This window comes from Agelaius tricolor, unplaced genomic scaffold, assembly GCF_023055355.1.
Source record: "Agelaius tricolor isolate 1412-34295 unplaced genomic scaffold, bAgeTri1.0.p SCAF_24, whole genome shotgun sequence".
Taxonomy (NCBI): domain Eukaryota; kingdom Metazoa; phylum Chordata; class Aves; order Passeriformes; family Icteridae; genus Agelaius; species Agelaius tricolor.
In genome coordinates, this window is record NW_027269284.1 from 10053418 (window position 1) to 10072152 (window position 18735).

The window sequence follows — 18735 nt, forward strand, 5'->3', positions numbered from 1 at the left end:
CTTGGTAATGAGGATAGTTGAAAGATGTTACTGAAACTATGAATGATAAAATACATTATAGCCTTTCTGGTGTACTGCAATAGACAACTGAGCCTTTCTCTTTTTCCCCCTTTATTCTAAATTAACATCTAATTCCACATGGAAAAAAGCATTGCTTTCCATGTAGCCTGCTGAGCATTATTTTATAATGAGGTTTCATCACAGTGGATATTACTATAATAGTCTATAATATTTTTCCACGACTCTCTCCCCAGACCTTAGACTCACTGGCCTATATTTTCTGAAATGTCTGGGGACATGAATAGTTTCACTTTTGGGGTGAGATCTGAGGTCCATTGAGTAGACTTGGTTTTTCAAAAGGCCAATTCTTTTGGCTTATATAATGAGGACTTTCCCATTAAAATAGCTAAGAAATTAAGAAATCCAAAATAAAAGTATTTCCAGCATAAACATAAAGTCTTTTCCCTGTTTGAGTAATTTTCCATTTGCTTGTAGAGCACAATAGAGGGGTTATGGGTAACAATAGTCTGGTGTGGTTGGAACAGGAAATAAGGAGATAACTAGATTGCATGTTGGTCAGTTTTATTTTATTCCCTAGATCTGTGAGAACTCATAACCAGTTGCACATCCCTATAGCAGATTCCTTAACATGTACATGGCCTTTTTCCAGCCCTGCCTCTCCATTAGTTTACTCAAGAGAGGTGTGCAGTCTTTGCTTTTGGTTTTTAAGACCAGTTTGGAGGCACCTTCCTTGGTGACTTTAAAAAGTGGAGTGGTGCATGTTAATCAATATTTTATATTTTGTTCCAGGTGGGTAAACTGAGAGAAAAAATCCAAGAGGTTAAGCAAGAAAGGGAGCAGGAGCAGCATAAGCACACTGCCTATATTTCTGAACTGAAAGCCAAGCTCCACGAGGAGAAAATGAAGGAACTTCAGAGTGTCAGAGAGCTACTGATCCGGCAGCATGAGCAGGAGGTGGCAAGAATGGTGAAAATCAAGGATGGTGAAATTCAGCGTTTGCAGTCGACAGTCAATGTCCTGCGGGACGGGGCGGCTGACAAGGTGAAGACGGCACTGCTGAGCGAGGCAAAGGAGGAGGCTCGCAAGGCCTTTGACGGGGAGCGAATGAAGCTGCAACAAGAGATCTTGGAGCTGAAATCTGGCAAAAAGCAGCTTGAAGAAGCTCTGAACAACATCATGCAGGCAGATAAAATGAAGGCTGCGGACCTGCGCACGGCTTATCAGTCCCACCAGGATGAGATCAACAGAATAAAGCGGGAGTGTGAGAGGGAGATCCGCAGGCTGGTGAGTTCACTGAGTAATGCTGCTTATTTCAGTTTGTAGCAGATATTGATATATTGCTGTATGTGCCCATAAATATCAAAGCAGCCTTTGGCAGTGATATGTTCAATCAGTGCTGATTGAACTGGCTACAAGGGGCCACTGTTTCCACTGTTTCTCCTCCTTACAGCAAAGGTGAACCTTGGCTCCATAGCCTATCCAACACCGTCCAAAGCTTTATGTCCCACCAAATAGAATACAAGACAACCAAGACTTTCCAGAATGAATTTTCTCAACAGATCAAAGAAATAGACTTTCCCCTTCCTAGTTGTGCAGCTATACTCCTGGTGACCAAAACAAGTCAGGGATTGTTGGTTGGACAGTAAGAATGCCTTGTGAGATGGCAACATTAAGTTCACGTAGAATTTTATATTTAAATTGGAGGAACCAGTTGTGCTGAAACAACAGGCTCTTTGCTTCTTTTTTTATCTTTATCCAGGTCATTCAATATGAAGCACTGTTGCCCTTTCAGAATTTCTGTGTTTTATCTATAGCAGCAGAAAAGTTAGGGCCTAGGACAGCAGGCTTTTTTCACGCTTCATAAACCCTAGGACTTCAGCACAGATGGCAGACTATGCTGTTGGTATAAAATCAAAATCCAGGCGGTATTTCCTGACAGTGGGTGCCCCATATTATTCAGCTTTGTAAAATGTATAGAATCTAAGATGGGCTGTACACAGTTATACATTTAAAGAGGTCTTTATCAAGTGACACTTCTGTTTGATAACATGATATTTTCTATATGTATGTGGATACCTAATGGTTTGTCTGCACAAACTAGCAGTATGATAGCTATGCAAATTAAAAAAAAATAAAATAAGCATAATATTTATGTTATGTCAAGTAGTACAGACTTTTAATAGAATGAAACATCAGTTTCCTTAGGAAAATTTCTTGTGGGTTTGAATTTGTGCAGAAATGACCTCTTATTTCTTGTATTCCTCAGGAAAAATTATGATAAGGACAAGCTACAAACTGTAATATCTATTTACTGCGGCTGATTTTCTGTTTGAGAAAATGAAAGCTTTTATTGCAGTTAATATTTATGCTTTAAATTAATTGGATGTTGATTGAGTCTCAGGGGTATCGTTTTGTTCATTAATTAAGACCACTGCAAAGACTGACAATGCAGTTTCTGCAAACATAGCTTCTTTCATATTCTATTGTCTATTAGACAAGTAAAATTCTAAAATCATGGCTATGAAGTACAGACAATTTTAAAAAGTATTACAGAAGAGAGAAGGTTGATACATTCTGGCATATGTTTTTCTGGAGGACATTTTCTAAGTGAATTTAACCTCCTCCAAGAAGGGTTTCAAAGGAAATATTTACCTCTTCACTTTCAAGAGCAGAGGTTTTCAGCCTGCTGTTGTGCAAAGGTGATGAAGAAGGGCACTCTGTTATCTGTCTGGCACAACAAAAAAAATTCTGTGAAGTCATTCAAAATTTTAATTGTAGGCTTGCTGAGCCTGTGTTACTCAGTACATCTGAAAAGGTGAATATACTTTGGTGGGGAAGTGTGTAGGTAACTCTTGTTTCCTTTTCCCAGCACCAGAGGAAAGACCAGTGGAAGCCTGCCACTGGTCTCATGGGCTTTCTTAGGAAATGTTTGTATCTTCCTCCAAGAGTCCTGTGCTGCCTTCTAGTGCTTCCCTTCCTTTCATACAATGAATTTCAGTTTTTTCCTTAAATTCCTTTTAATTTTAATTTAATTCCTTAAATTAAAATTAAATGGTTTGTGGTGTTTTTTGAAAGAAAAAAACCCCATTCTTCTAGGATCCTTAGGAATTTAGGTAGTTGTTATTGCACAGGGCAGTCTTTAAATCTGGGATAAGGTAAAAAATACTGCAGAGTTCCTAGATAGGTTCTCTTTTCCTTTGAGAAAGCACATAGGATTGTAGAATCTGATCACTGGGATATCTCCCTCTCTTCTCTCTTCTCCATTTAATTAGTTCAAGGGATGCTCACCTTCCATTTCAGATTAACCCTATCAGCTCTGGATCTGGGCTTCTTTGTTGGTTTGTACCGTTCTATGAGATGAAATGATCAGGATGTGAAAGGAAGTGTTATTAATATTAGCACAGTTCTGTAACTGAGTTTCAATTAATGTGTTCTTTTGTATGTGTGCAGTGTTTTGTGGCATTATTAGGAAACCAGCATCTTTGGGATTAACTACCTAAATGGGCTGGCCATACTGTAATTCAAATTCAGATAGAGTAATTCAGGATGCAGTCTGATTGTCTTGTCAGACTTGGCTGATTTATTTTGCATTTCAGATCACAGATTACTTTTGTGAATGCTTTTCTTATAGATATTGCAGCTAGGAAAAAAAAAAATCTGTATTTTGCCATTAACTTTAACACCCATGACTAATCTGACTAAAATCTTACAATTCTTGGCTGCTATTAAAAAATAAGTTATGAGAAAGGAAAAAGCCAAATCCATTGTCTATGTGTATACGGATAAATTATAGACTATATTTTTAAAAAATATGATTGATCAGTTTGGGGAGTGTTTTCATAGTTTTGAATTGAGCCATGAAAAATACCCAACAAACCTCAACAGAAACAAGACTGGATGACTAAGGTCCTAGTGCTTAATAAGAGAAAGTAAAATATCTATTTGGCAAAACAGATAACACACTTTTTCTATGTGCAGCAAGAAATTATGCTGGAATTTTTATGTTCCTGTAACTGAAAATGTAACAGTGATATAAATTTTTCCATTAGTTTAAGGAATGTTAATTGCTGTGGATTTTATTCCCCCACCCTCCAAGGAACTATATCCTTGTTGTGTATATGCATCAGCACAGTGTGCTGGCAGCTATGAAACCAGAAGTAAAAATAGCTAGTAACAAACTGGAGGGACAAATGAAACAGATGTCTTGAAAGTAAAGAGGCACCTTGGAGAGCAAGATTAGAAAAAAAAACCAGTGGTTATTTATTTTGTTCAGCCCATATTTCCTGAGTAGTTGAGTCTGAACAGTTGTATTGTTCCACAGAATGAAAACTGTACAATAGTAGACAAAATAGCAATTTCAGCCAATTTTTCTTAGTCCTTGATTAAGCTTGCCATTTAACTGACTTGGTTTGATAATCAGGTTTGAAGTTAGTTTTCAGGGGTAAGTAAAGTTGCTCTCTTTTCCTGGCAATCCTGAAAGAGCCTGTTCATGTTGTTGGTGATCCTGGGAAACGGCCCAGCCGTGCTCTGCTGCCAGCACGGGTGGGGAAGGAGGCCATGGCCATTGACCATGTTAGTTCAAGGTTCCATTCATTCTGGGACCACTTGGACACTGTTTTTAAGCATTGCAAGGCACATTTCTCTAGGTACTGTTTTTGCAGTGGCAAGATTAATGGGCATTTTGCAGTTCTTGCCTTGGAAAATGTATGCAAAAGCCCAATCATTAAAAGAATATTGAATTATGACATCACTGATCTACTAATTTTTAGTATTGGTTGAATAAGAAAAAAACCTGAATGCTTATTTTGTGAACACTTAATATAATATTTAAACTTTGGAATGAACAAATGACACTTGCACCCTGCATTTTGTGGTGTATGTTTTAGTAAACACTGTTTCTTTTATTGGAAATGTCTTTAACACCAAGCTTTTCACTTATTTTCCAGCTAAATACCATTCTACTCTGTTAAAATCTTTACACATATGGTCTTCCTAAATATTCTTTAACAGCTTGGATTGAAATTAACTGAAAGACTTCAATATAAAATAGACCTAATTTTCTTAATCACAAAATCATTAAGATTCCACTAATTGTATTAGATGCACAATAAGGTTCCTGTTTAAGAGGGCACACAGTACACCAGATGAAGAAAATATTTCAATTGTACTTTCAAGTAGCCATATAAAAATTGTCTAAAGAGCAGTGTCACAGTATTGCAGATTCATACTTGCAAGGCAAGAAATCCTTTTGCTGCTAAGAGCATCAAAGTAAAAGAAATTATTTTCAAGGGGTGATTTTTAGAAGTTCCTGATTTGTGGAGACAGATGCACTATTTAAGTGTCCTTAATCTCCTTAGCCCAAATTATACTGCTGCATAAATAAAAAACTCCTTCCAGTGTGGAAAGATGCCTCTGTCTGGTGTTTCCCAAATAAATATAATGCAGGACATGAAAGAATATCATTCATACTAATAGATGAAGCAGTTTTTAAAGGTAGAAGTCCAGGCCGTTTCACTGAAACTTCTTTTCAAGACAAAAAACATGTTATGGAATGAGCTCATGTATGGTTTATATTGATTTTTTAAAACTAGTATTTCAGTTTTTGTGTCTGTGTGTAACATGGCATCTCACGTTCTAAGTGAATGCTTCTGAAAAGTTTTTTTTGGAATTAAGAATTAGGTTGCTCCAGTTTAGGACAGCCCAAAATTTCAACTCGCATCCTTCACAAATTCCTATTTTCTAACCTTGCACAACTCTTAATATGGTTGTTTGTCTGTCTGTCCTTAGTATGGATTATACTAACATGGAGTCTGTCTTCAGTATGGTTTAGCATTGGGATTGTAATACAATCATGGGAAATTTAGGTGGTGAGGGTGCTCTCCAGGTCCAGTGTCCTGCTTGAAGCAGTGCTGCTTTCAAGGTTGGATCAGATTGCTCTGGGCCTCCTCCAGTCCAGTTTGAAAACCTCCCAAGATGGAGTTCAGCACTGACAGCCTGCTCTAAAGCCCAGTCACTGTGAGATTTCTTTCTTGTTCTTCTTCTTTTGATTGTCACTATTGTCCTTTTGCTGTGTATCTTGGAGAAGCATGTACTTTGTTCATGGCTGTATTCCCCTTTGGATGAATGGATATCCAGAATGGATATCCTGAATATCTGCTCTTTTAACTCATCCTGCCTGCTTCCTTTGGCTGGCTGAGCGAGCCTGGCATCTTCACCATTCCTTAAATTCTGCATGTTGCAGCCCCATAGTGGTCTTACTGGTCTTCCTCCAGTTATATGGCACCTAGGCCAGTTTGTCAATACCTTCTTTTTTGTGCTGGGGAGCCCAGAAGTGGCTCGGGTGCTCCTGGTGTGGTTTCCCATATGCTTAATAAAAAGCTAAATCTCTTTTGGTAACACCCCTCCTGGTTTGGCCCAGTATCAATTTAACTTCAATTATTGCAAGCTCTCACCACTGACCCATATCCAACTTGCCCTACAGGATGCAAAGATCTTTCCTTTTGTCTATTTTTTCCTCTTTCTTTCCATTGCAAAACTGCCAACTTCAATTGGCATCCAACAGGCACTTGAGCTCTCCCAGGGGCAGGACATTGTACCTTTCTTAGGCAAACTTTATGAAGGTTTCTTGGCTCATTTCTCCAGCATGTCAAAAAGTTCCTATGAATGGTCTTCCTGTTCCCTAGTGTGGTAACAGCTCCTCTGAATTTGGTGTCATCCACAATTTGGGGAAAAGTGCATTCCATTTCTTCATATGAGCAATTGACATGAAAAGTAATAGCAAAAGTTTAATGCTCCATCAAACCCCAAATTACCTACTGATGGGAACAGTTTTCTAATTGCATTAATGTTCTCCTGCATTACCATTACTAGGATTTTGCCATTTTGAGGCAGTGGAATTTGTACCTGTATGCTCCTTTCATCACCGGGGGCAATGCAGAGACATTTGTCTGAACATCCTGGAGCAGAGGGGCAGTTGGCAGGGGCACTCCCTGCTGGCCTGATGAAAGGGTGGAGCCTGGCTTTTCTCTCTTCACTTGTGCCCTGGCACTGTGTGTGAGTTTTGACTCGAATTTTGAGCCTGGAAAGCTGAGCTTTGAATCATCCCAGGCAGTCGTGCCTGGCTGGGCAGAGCTGCAGCTTTGGCTGCTCAGCCCCGCCTGTATTTCACACACAGCTGCTGCTATCAAATGCTAGGCTGCTCCTGGATTGTGCCATCTGTTTGAGACACGTGTTTCAGCTGTATTCCAAGGCTGGGCTAAGCTGCAGCAGAGACCCACCACCTCCAGCTTTGTAGGACTGCAAATAATACTTGGCTTTCTGTCCTCTCAAGATTTATGCTCCTTCCTTTAGGAGCTCAAAGGGCGGCATTCCTGACAGATGTTGTTTTTCCTTGAATCAAGCAGATCTAATCAAACCTTTTTCATAGTGCAGGTTCAGCTTTTTGTGTTTGTTCTTAATATTTTCTAAAAAGTTAAGAAGGTCACAAATTTGACTTCTATATCTCCTTACAAAATTTGGGACAGTATTAAAAACCCACAACAGTTACATGTGGTGTAGCACACGGACAGAGAAAAACCTTCTAAAGTTTGTATTACTTAGTTTTGCTACATTTTTATATTTTTGACTACTTTTTCATTACAATTCTGTCAATGAACACTTGGGATGGGTAATAGGAGAAATCCAGTAGTAGAGGTTGTAACTGGCTTTTGAGAAAGTTGTGAGAAACCTCTTATCAGTTCTGGAATTTTCTGTCCATGTGGTGTTTCTTGTATAATTTATCAAAACTTCTAATGAGATTTACACACTTGAGAAAAAATGTGTGAGAAGAGCTACTGGAGGAAATTATTGACTGTTGGTTTAGAAAAATTACACATGAAATTAAAAATAAATCCTATCCACTTCTGTCTGTGACCCTTATTATTCCACTGAATGGTTGGCATCTCTTGTCCTTTTTCCCCCTAAGTGTCCCAAATAAGCAGCAAACATTTATTTGAATAGCTGACCATGTCTGTTGTAGGGAATACTGTACACAGCTCTGGAATATTTTAATTCTTTTCTCCACATGAGCTTTCAGCTTGGGATATTGTTGTTAGTGCTTAGTGCCCCTTTATAAATATAAAAGATGTTAATTCTTTTTGGTTCAATCTTTATCTGTGTTTTTGAGTAGGATCTTCTTTTAGTTCTTTATAGTAACCAGCAATTCCTCTGTCAAGATAGCCCTATTTTCAGTGTCAGGCACTTAGTATAAAGGTTAATTAAATTTCTGCTGGAGAAGAGCACTGTAGAATTTTGTTCTGCAGTTGGCTAGGAGATAACTTTGACAAGTATGGGTGAAGAGGAAGGTCTTACACTTGGCAATGCAGCAGCTGGCTTTTTCCACTTTGGAAACTGAATATGTCAATGCCTTGATAGATGTGGCTTTTAATTCCCTGGGAATTTCTCTTTCAACTTCATGAGAGACTAAAGTTCCCCCAAAGGTCTCTGACTTTCTTTCACTGTAGTCATTGAAGTGTGGCATAATTGGCAGGGGATGCTTTTTATTATGACTGGCTTGGTCCTCTTTCATGTTTCATAAATATTATTAAAAGACTAATTTCTGCTCATTTCTCTTAGCTGTAAGGGGGCAGTTAGATACATACTCTTAGGCAGTTGAGTAATTTTGACACAGGCTGTAAATGCTATCCCTTCATTGACATAATGCAGGAAGTATCTGTGTTTAGCAACTAACATTTGACAGCACAAAACCCCTGAAGAAATTATATTTAAAAAGCTCTAATTTTAACCAGACCTCCACAGTTACTTATGCTACTCAAGGTGATTCCTCAGTAATTTGCCTCTGCAGCTGCTTGTGAATGATCTTATTTTCTTTAAATCCTCTTTCAGAGGGTATTTCTGCTACTTTTCTTCTCAAGGCCTATAATTGAAAATACGTTCTAACCTCATGTTGCTCCACTGTCCTCCTACCACAGACTTTTTGCACTGACTTGTACCACCCTTAAATGCATAAAGAATAATCACTGTTCTAAAGTACTTTAAAATCCATGCAAAAGAGAATATAAAAGAGTTCATGTGACCCTGTTTTACTTGGTAACTGCAGAAAGTGGGTAAATTTGTTTTAACTGAGACCAAATTTGAAACCTAAACAACACTTGGAAGGGATTTCTGCGATTATGTATTTGATTTATACAATATGTGTGAGCACAATGCATGATTGGGATGTCATTGTGCTAAATATGTTGGAAGAAAAGATGGTTTCTCAATCAGATTCTCTATATCTTATTGAGAGGTCTCAGATGAGTTGCAGAACAGGCAGGAATCCATTAAAGCAGTGGTGGGAGTTATTGCATGCAGGTTCCAGTTGTCACATGTTGGTCCTTCAAGTGCAATGCCATGGTAGAAAACATGAAAACACTTCCTAATCTGATCTGCTGAAGGGCTTCTGTGCCTGAAAGCTTTCTTATCAACTCTGTCACTTAGTCTAATAAGAAATTCTCCTTCTCTTCAAGACCATGTAGATTCTTAGAGAGTCTTGGCTGCGACAGAGTTGCTTCCACAACATGTGATTGATTAAAATAGAAGCAGCAGGGAAGCTGGATTAATCCATTTTGATTTTCATTTGCCTAATGGAAGATACACTTCTCCCCACTAAAATAGAGACCATAATGCATATGTCTAAAATACATACCTAATGCATACCTAATTACATTAGTTGGGTGGACTTTATGCTGCCAACTTTTTTTTTTCCTTCATATAACAAACTGTGGCTCCAGTTGTTCTCCAGTGGGACAGAACTGACATGGAGACTTTGAGCTTTTACAACTATTAGAATATATAATACTAGGCTAAACCAAAGTCGTCTTCTATGGCAGCTTATGTTCAGTTTAAACCTAAACCATCTTTCTCTTTTTCCTAGTTATGTGACTCCTCTTTCATTGCCTCCTGGGCCCCTGACATACCATCTCTTCCACATGGAACTGAGGGAGGTTGCATTGCTGTAAAATACTTCTCTTCCTTTTTTCTCCCCCCACTCTGGACCAATTTGTGCCCTCTGTTAGGAAAACAGGCAAAGAAGATGATTTGATTTGCTCTGCAGATTTGCTCTGCACCATGGAAGGCTGAAAAAGATAATAAGTCTTTGGGTGAGATTGTTGTAGATATAAGAAAATTGAGACATTAACTAGGTCAGTGCAGTTGCATTGGATGAACAAAGGGTGTAACCATTCCCTTGAAGAGAGCACAATTGTACTGACCCCCATGCTTCTGAAGCACAATTTGGAGGCATTCTTGATGCAATTCTAATCATCTTTATCAATTTGTGGTAAGTTAGCTCCTTAGAAATTCTTTGTTCTGGTGGTTTGTGCTTATTAAAAATAAAGCACTATTGCAGTGTTCTGTGTATTTGTGTGTGTGTGTGCACAAGTTTACATGAGCAAGAGGTCCTCGAGTGCATACCTGTAACTTAAAATAGAAACCCAAAATAAGAAAGGCTCTGCAGTCATTGCTATTTCATTATATCAGTGTTTCAAAGACTTTTAGCTTGACTTAAACATGAGGCATTTGTTTTTATCAGAAAGATTCATTACATGTAGATTTTAGTGGTAGGAAAAAAGAGTAGTAGGAAAAGCAGAGGAGAATTATGCCTTCCCTTAACCCTCACCTCAAAGCCATGCTCTTTTGTGGCATTTCTTTCTAATTTGTGTGAGCCTGTGTGCTTTGATCAATGGAAGTGTGAGAGGAGGGTGATGTGGGTGTGACTGCACTGCTCACATCTGTTTCAAAGGATCAGTTCTGTGTCAGTTCAGCAAGTACCAAGATTGTTGCTTTCCTTTTTTCTTCCAACTTAAAGCCTATATCATTGCATTTACCATTAAGTTGTGAGAACAGGAAGATTATGAAGTACACTACTAATTAGGTACCTTGAATTAGGGCTGCATATGTAAGCTTGGGTCTTCTTCCTGAATGTGTGCCGTGCCTGGGCAGATTCCTGTGTCAGTTATGTGGATGTTCAGTGTGAACACCTGTGTAATTGAAAGATAAACTGTCCACAGTATTTAGTTACATGACATTTTTTCCTCCCAAGGGCTCCCTTATAGATCAGTCTGCCTGACAGATAGCATTCAGTAAATGAAGCAGCTGCTTAATTTTTGTCATTGTTGTTCACTGTGCAGTCCCTCTGAAATCCTGCATGTTGCAAATTCTTTCATTAATGAAAACTGCATTCTTTCCTGCATGTCCTTTTTTGGCATACTTGGAAGTCTCACTAATGGGAGTTGACATACTGGGAAGTTTGTTTTTATTTCCTGTACAAGGAGTTGGGACACAGCAACTTCTCTAAATCAGGGAAGAAATCTCCATCTGAGCCAATCTTCATCAGCTCCAGTTAGAACTTCAGAGTAGCCTAGAGCAGCTTATTCACTTCAAATCTGACCTTTTTATCTTTGATCATGGTTCAGCCAAGCCATCCCCTGCCGGTCAGGTTCTTTACACAAACTAATTTCATGTGCTCTGTAGATTGTGAAAGGATTAAGACAAGAATCCTGAAGAAGCAAATTGCATCTGATCATGTAATCTCATTGTGTTTAATCCTGTAAATCACTTTGAACTATAAATTACTTCTAGTATGTCTTTTTTTTCTTTTCCTTCTTTTTTCTTTAGGTGTAACTTGACATAAAGGGCTTCTATGGGTGTAGGAGTACAATAAACAACAAACATATGATTTAACAACTTCATTATTTTATTTTTTCAAAATAAAATTGACTTCCAAAATTCCATGATTTATGTTGACCAAGAAAACAGTTTTGCAAACTGGAGGAGATACAGCACAGTTCCAATAAATACATTGTTAATGGTTAATGTTCTTGTTAAGAAATCTGTTTCTATAGTAACTGCTGCAGATTGTCACTTCCTCTAGCATTTGGAATAGTACCAAAGTGAATTTAACACTGATGCTGCAAGGGACAAATCCTATGAGAGCTGCAGTGGATCACTGTGAGCAGTGAGCTTTATTTGGTATGGAGATGTATGAACACACAGTTCAGTAACCAGAGAGGGTGTTCAAGAACTCTTTCTTCCTACCCTTTATTCTAATGGTCTGTGTGCACTTACTTTTTTCCTTCTGCACAAAGACTAGTCCTCATTTGAACCTTATAACAAGGGCACATAAAATACATAGGTATGCTTAAGATTTTAAGTTTAAATATTCTGCATGTAAATATTACTAATTTTAAATGTTTGTGAAGAGATTCACCACACATGATACTCACTAAAAAAGAGGGAGTCAACATAGGGCAAATGTCTGTGGCTCAAGCTTTGAAACAAAGCCCAGGTGAGTTTTCAAGGGTGTGTTTGTCTTATCTTGTACTAATTGTGTTTCTTTGCCGAAACATAGTGAAAGCAGATTTTTCTTCTCTGTACAGAAGTGTGTATCCTTAGGTGAAGTGGATGTTTTCATGGCTGTGTATTCTGTTTCACTGCATGTTTGCCTTTGGTTTTGTTTGTCTCTGAGTTGAGACTGGACCAAGGAAACTCTTGATCGAGTGAAGGCTGAACCTTTTTTAAGGACAGAGAAAAAGACTACAGAGAAGATGTATTTTCTTTTTGGCAGCCACAGTTTCAGTGCTGGTTCAATTCTGAGAGAAACAGAACTTTGTTTTTGCAAATGTGTATGTTTCCATGCAGTGAGCACTTGGGGATGTTACAGAAACTTCCTTCATGCATTATTTCATTTCAGATGGACGAGATAAAAGGCAAAGACAGGGTGATTCTGGCTCTGGAGAAGGACCTTGGTGTCCAGGCAGGCCATACCCAGAAACTGCTCCTTCAGAAAGAAGCTCTGGATGAGCAGCTTGTCCAGGTGAAGGAGGCAGAACGATACCACAGTAGTCCTAAGAGGGAGCTTCCTGCAGGAGTGGGAGATATCAGTGAACTGATGGGAAGTCCGGTAAGAAAATGGAGTTTTCTCTGAAATTCAGCTCTGGAGAACTGCCTGGGTGTTCACTTTGGTTTTTTGGTTACTACTAGGACCAATTAATGGTAAAATGGCCTGATGCTGCACTGTGCTGTTTTACTGATGACTTAAAAACTCCTTGGACCTCTTAAATTGCAAAGAATATTGAGAAATATGTGGATATAGAACTTCCAGAAATTACACTGTGATCTTGATCTGTGAACCTCAGTATTTTCTCACTATTTCATTAATTTAGGAATATTTTAACCATTAGAAAATAGGTACTATACTTCTCAAAAATCGAGCCATGTGATTTTATTTTATATCCTTTACAATAGAACTACTTTAGCTGAGAGTAAGAAATCTGGTGAGAAGTAACCTGCTATATATGAAATATTATTTACCTAGATAGTTTTTTTAATTGTTAAACTTTACATGCATTTCAGAAGATGCTGTTCATGAAGAATTTTCCCAGGATGTTATTATTTAGTGTTTCAGTTAATTATAGTCAATTTCCCAAATACTGATGTATGAGTCTGTTTTAAGCTTACACAATACAGTCGCTAAGCTATGATAGTAAACTATGGACAGTAAAATATTTTTTAAAAAGTAATTTTATAAATCTGTATGTTTTTGATGTAAAGGAGCAGCACCTGGATGAACGAGATGTGCGGAGATTTCAGTTAAAAATCGCTGAACTGAATGCTGTAATAAGAAAGCTGGAAGACAGAAATACTCTCCTAGCAGATGAAAGAAATGAACTGGTAAATTAATTAGTAATAACACAGATGGTGACTGGGAGGGCATCTTTATGGCAAAAGATTTAATGTTGGAAAGTCAGTGTTATAAATAATTTACGAATTAGTCCTGGTTGGCCTCAGTCAATTATATCTAAATGTAACAGAGATTTCTATAGAAATTAATCTTGTGACCATAGAAGACATGGATGGAATCTTTCCTGTTCCACAAAAATAAAAATTTACAGATTTGTTTTGGGGTAATAGTAATGAAATTAACTGGTATGTTGCCTGTAGCACTGTGTAATGATGTTGTGTAAAACATGCATAATCCATGCGCTTAAATTGCTGTAGTCATCCTTTGGAAATTTGTCTCTGTGACATGCTTACTCTAGCTAGGAGTTAAAAACCTTTCTTGTGCTAGTGATGAAAAATCTGCCATTTCTCAAGGGAAGTCTCTTAAGTAGGTGAAATTATCCTAGAAGAGGGATAGTAACTTAGACAAAAAAGGATATGACATGAATTTTAAGAATTAATTTTATCAGCCTTTATCAGTACTTAATTGCTTGTACTGAGGTTAATGGTTAAAACTCCCATTGACTGCAATGGGTGGTGAGTTTCACAATGTCCCTTAATGCCCTAATTCTAGTGGCAGTAGAAAAGATTTTTCATTCTAAAAAGACGGAATCTATATATCTGATTCTAAAATTATGTTGAGGGCTGAAGTGGTGCCATGTGTCAGTCCTACAGACGAGTGAAACATTGGTGGCTTTGTGACACATTGACATCTCCCTCCTTGTTAATCTTTTCTGTGGGCCTAAATAATTCAAAACATCCCTGAAGAATGCTGAAATATTTCAATGTATACCTCAGTGTCCCTCTAGATGGAGGGCATGTATGACTCAGTCAAGTGCTCTTCTTGATTCTAGATTCAGTTACATAAGAAAAATATTTTGAGAGAGATGTAAAGCAGTTTTTATATTATAAGACAATAGTACACATAAAATCAGTAGTATTAGCAAGGCCATGTGATTAAGCACTATGAAAAATGTTTTCTCAAGATTGAAACAGAAAACCAAATACTCAGTGAATTTATCTCAGGAAAACAAATATGATCTCTTTCTCCTTTTCAGATAAAAGTTAGCAAATTTAAAAATCTTTTGACTGAGAAAAATTGATTTTTTTCCCAAACAAAACAGCTCATGAACTAAAATCAGTGAAATAATAAATACACGCAAATACAAGTAAGAGCAGTAATTTGCTTCACATAATTGTCTAACATTATAAAACCACAGGAGCAAAACTGAGCAGCTTGAAAATGTCAGCAGAATGCTGAGATTGAATCTGTGCCCTCTGGCTGACTTTCTCATTGCTCTAATTATGCATTAAGTGGAGAAAGCGTGTCCTCCTCTTAAGGGATGGCTAAATTGGTGAAAACAACTTGTCTAGAGACCTAGTTGGTCACAAGAAGCTTATATCTATTGAGATTAGTTCATAAAGAAGTCACTATGGATCATCATAAGTGTTTGCCAAGAGCAAAATCCAGTGACCAGATTTAGTTTTTTTTGGCAGACAATGCAAAAATATTATATATTACTTGTTTGGACTGTTGTAGTTCTTAGTTCAGCAGTGGTGTATGTCAGATGCCATTTAGCAGAAGAGGCTGAACTTTCTGAATTAAGAAAAGCAAGTGGAAACAGAGCTATTTTTTCTTTCCTTCAAAGGTAAACAAGCACTGCTAACTTTGTTCCTTGGCCATTTGCAGCTGAAACGTTCTCGGGAGACAGAAAGTCAGCTGAAGCCTTTGGTAGAAAAAAATAAGAGGATGAGCAAAAAAAATGATGATATGTTACAATGTATCCAGAGAATGGAAGAGAAAATAAAAAACTTATCAAGGGAAAATGTAGAACTGGTAAGTAACCATCTCTGGTAAGTAATCATCTCCAACGTTGTGTTATGAGAGCACATTGCACACAGTTACTTTGAGCTGGAAGTGCTTGTGAGGCTTTTATTCTAACAAACACATCAGTCTCCACAGTGGGATGGTGCAACTGTCAAATGCAGACAATACAGCTGAAAACTCATATTCTAAATTCAGAGTGGCATGTGCTTTGTGTTATATCAATTCACACCGATTAAGGGAAAGGAACCCAGAGAGATAAAATGTTTTTGCAGGCTGTAAAAAGCTGTGACTAAAAATCAGCTTTAATAAATACTGCTTTTATGATTAGAACTGAGTTTGAGTGCATGCACTATGCAGGATCACTGAGTTCACTTGTCTGCTAATTTTTTTTTTCCCAGACTGTTCTTTGATTCTGTTCTAAAATATCTTATGTGAGAGATTAACACAGAGGCATATAGAATGTGAGGGGTTTTTTTGTTGAAAGAGATCTTGTGTTGTAGTGGAGTATGCACTGATGGGTTCAAAGAATTCTTGGTTGCTACATGACACATGAGAGTTTTTCTCCTGTTGCAGCAAGGCAGTTTAAAACATTCTTTATGTTTTTTATTTTTGTAGAAAGAAAAGTTATCTGCACAACCAGCACTGAAGAGGCACACATCTTTGAATGATCTCAGCAGCACACGAGAGGAACAAGAAATTGAATTCCTTAGACTGCAAGTCAAAGAACAACAGCATGTTATTGATGATCTCACAGTGGTAATGTTTATGACTGGTATACACATGTGCATGCACACACATCTATAGGCAAGCTAAAGATTTGAGAGGAATGTTTTGACTCCAGTTGTAGTAGTGATATAGAGATACTTTGGTGTCAAAGGGTTGTTGTTTTTTTCTCAGGTAGTGAATGAATTTTTTTGGAATGTGTATGAATCTTTGTATTAAAAATATTTACCTATTATGAGCTGCTTGTGAAAAAAAGTGCATGATCAGCCTTACTTACAAAACTGGCTGTCAACAAATGAGGAACTTGAGTAAAGGAGACTTTCCAAAACTTAATGACTAAAATGTGTTGGATGCAAACCCAAGCACTCCATTGATCTAGAAGTTCTCCTAAAAGAAGGAAACATGGTGTCATTAATTTCACCTGGCTGAGCATCTCTAGCTGAGCTGGCCATACAAGCTGTATTTTAAAAAGATGGGGAGAACTCTGTGTGGTTCATCAAACCAAAGGGAGCAGCATGGCTTAGGATTAGAATTGCCCAGCTGCTGCCCTCTGACTCAGAAGGCTTCTGAAGGTGATGCTCATGGATGTTTGCAGTGTTTGATGTTCACAGGAACCCTTCAAGTTGTGTTTGATGAGGAATCTTTCAAGTTGTGTTAGAGGTGCTATTTAGTGCAATTTGTGATAAACCCTTCTGGTGCTGGCAGAAATTTGCACATAATCTCTGAGAGACTCTTGCCATTCTGGAGCAGCATCTGGAACTCAGGCAGACTCAGACATCTCAAATGGCACTACTGACAGCTGCAAAATGATAAAAATAATTTAAAAGCCTTCTGTCTAAATAGAAAATTGAAGAATTGGATACATCATTGAAAATAAATATAGAAGCTCCAAAAAGGAAAAAGAAGGTGTGTTATTACTGTATGTGCAACATTGTCTCAGTTCCTGGCAGTTCTCTGAGATTTTGGCCCAGGATTTTTCTCTGAAATCAGTGCCAAAGTTGGATGTCTGTGTGCATTCCCCAGTGTCCCAGTGTTACAAGCAGTAGGATGTTCCTCAGATGCTATGATGTAGGGTCTGGTCCACAGGGCGATGCTGCTTTAGCTTCCAAGTAAAACTGCATAGGAAGGGATGGTGATATGACATTAGATGTGAGTATATGGCAGATGAAACCTCATTTATATTTCAGTGCAAAGTGGGTATGAGAGGATTCTCTTTTTACTGTCTCAGCTAGTGATATGAGGAAATATATTGTATCCTGACTTTGGTCAAATAATATTAACTTGTGTTTAGTGTAAAAGTAAAATAAATAAATATTTTAAAATATTGTTTCATTTTTGCTTTGTTTCCTACTTACAGATACTATTCCACTATTCCACTTAAAATTATTTAAAATTTTAACTAGGAAACTTCTTTGGTTCCAGTACAAACTAACTGAGCCTTTGCCTTCAATGTGAATGCAGTGGAATTCTGTGCACTGTTGCTTTTGAGCTCTCTTTTCTGGCCCAAACCACACCTCCACAGATTACAAATGTATCATAGTTACCAAGAATGACCCAAATGTCCCATATCTGATTAATATAAAAATAATCAGCTTAACTCCAGCTGAGAGCAATATGATACATGGAAATAAGAGCAGTAGTCTTAGGCAGTAGGGTTGTGTGAACTGATTAACAGTGTCATCTGTAGGGTATCTTTGATGCTGTTGAAAGCTTGTCAACATGACTTCTCTCACAACAGGGTGTTCTGGTCAGTTCTTAAAAGGAGAGCTGTCAAGGTAAACTCAGATGACTGCAAAAGATGCTAGTGGATTCAATTGGCATTATTATTGCTCTTGTAGCTTGATTTATGTTGAAGAAGTAAATTAAGCAGTCTTCTTAAAAACAAGACTAGAAACAGGAAGACTTGGAAGTGTTTGTTCATTCTGCACTGCATTTGTTTGGACACCTGCTTGGGAGGCAGAATACCCCACTTAAAGCAGGAAATGTGCCTTAAATGGACATCTGAGAAGACAGCACTCTTCTTTAACAGTATAAAATTCAACTGTCTGTTTTTTTAAGCTTAAAATGTTATATTATTCTGCAGCTTGAAATACCTGCACCACTCTACCTTGGCAGTCATTAGTTTTCTTTATTTTTCAAACCACATGTATTCAAGGTGCTGTGTAAGTTGTTGTACTTCTCTCAGCTATTTTACATTTTCCAACACTTATTTCATGGAACAATGTGCTGATAAACAATTTTGTTGTGATTTCTACTTTGAGCTTCCTATTTTTCCAGTTTCTGAACTGAATGCAAAGCAAATAAGTGAATAGAATAATACCATGCAGTAAGCAATAACTGCTAAAGAAGCACTTGGAACTGCAATCTGTCTTTTAAAAATAGAGGTGCTGCAAAGAAAGATGCAG

General features: G+C 37.7%; 1 protein-coding gene across 4 annotated transcripts in view; it reads left to right on the top strand.

Moving 5' to 3' along the window:
* The window catches only part of JAKMIP1 (janus kinase and microtubule interacting protein 1), a 142659-nt gene that overhangs the window by 70581 nt on the left and 53343 nt on the right, over positions 1-18735 (top strand). For all 4 annotated transcript variants that reach the window (XM_071447250.1, XM_071447247.1, XM_071447248.1 and 1 more), the window contains 5 exons: positions 811-1305; positions 12752-12961; positions 13612-13731; positions 15470-15616; positions 16223-16363. In XM_071447250.1, the coding sequence (XP_071303351.1) occupies positions 811-1305; positions 12752-12961; positions 13612-13731; positions 15470-15616; positions 16223-16363 (1113 nt within the window). The remainder of the gene's footprint in view (positions 1-810; positions 1306-12751; positions 12962-13611; positions 13732-15469; positions 15617-16222; positions 16364-18735) is intronic.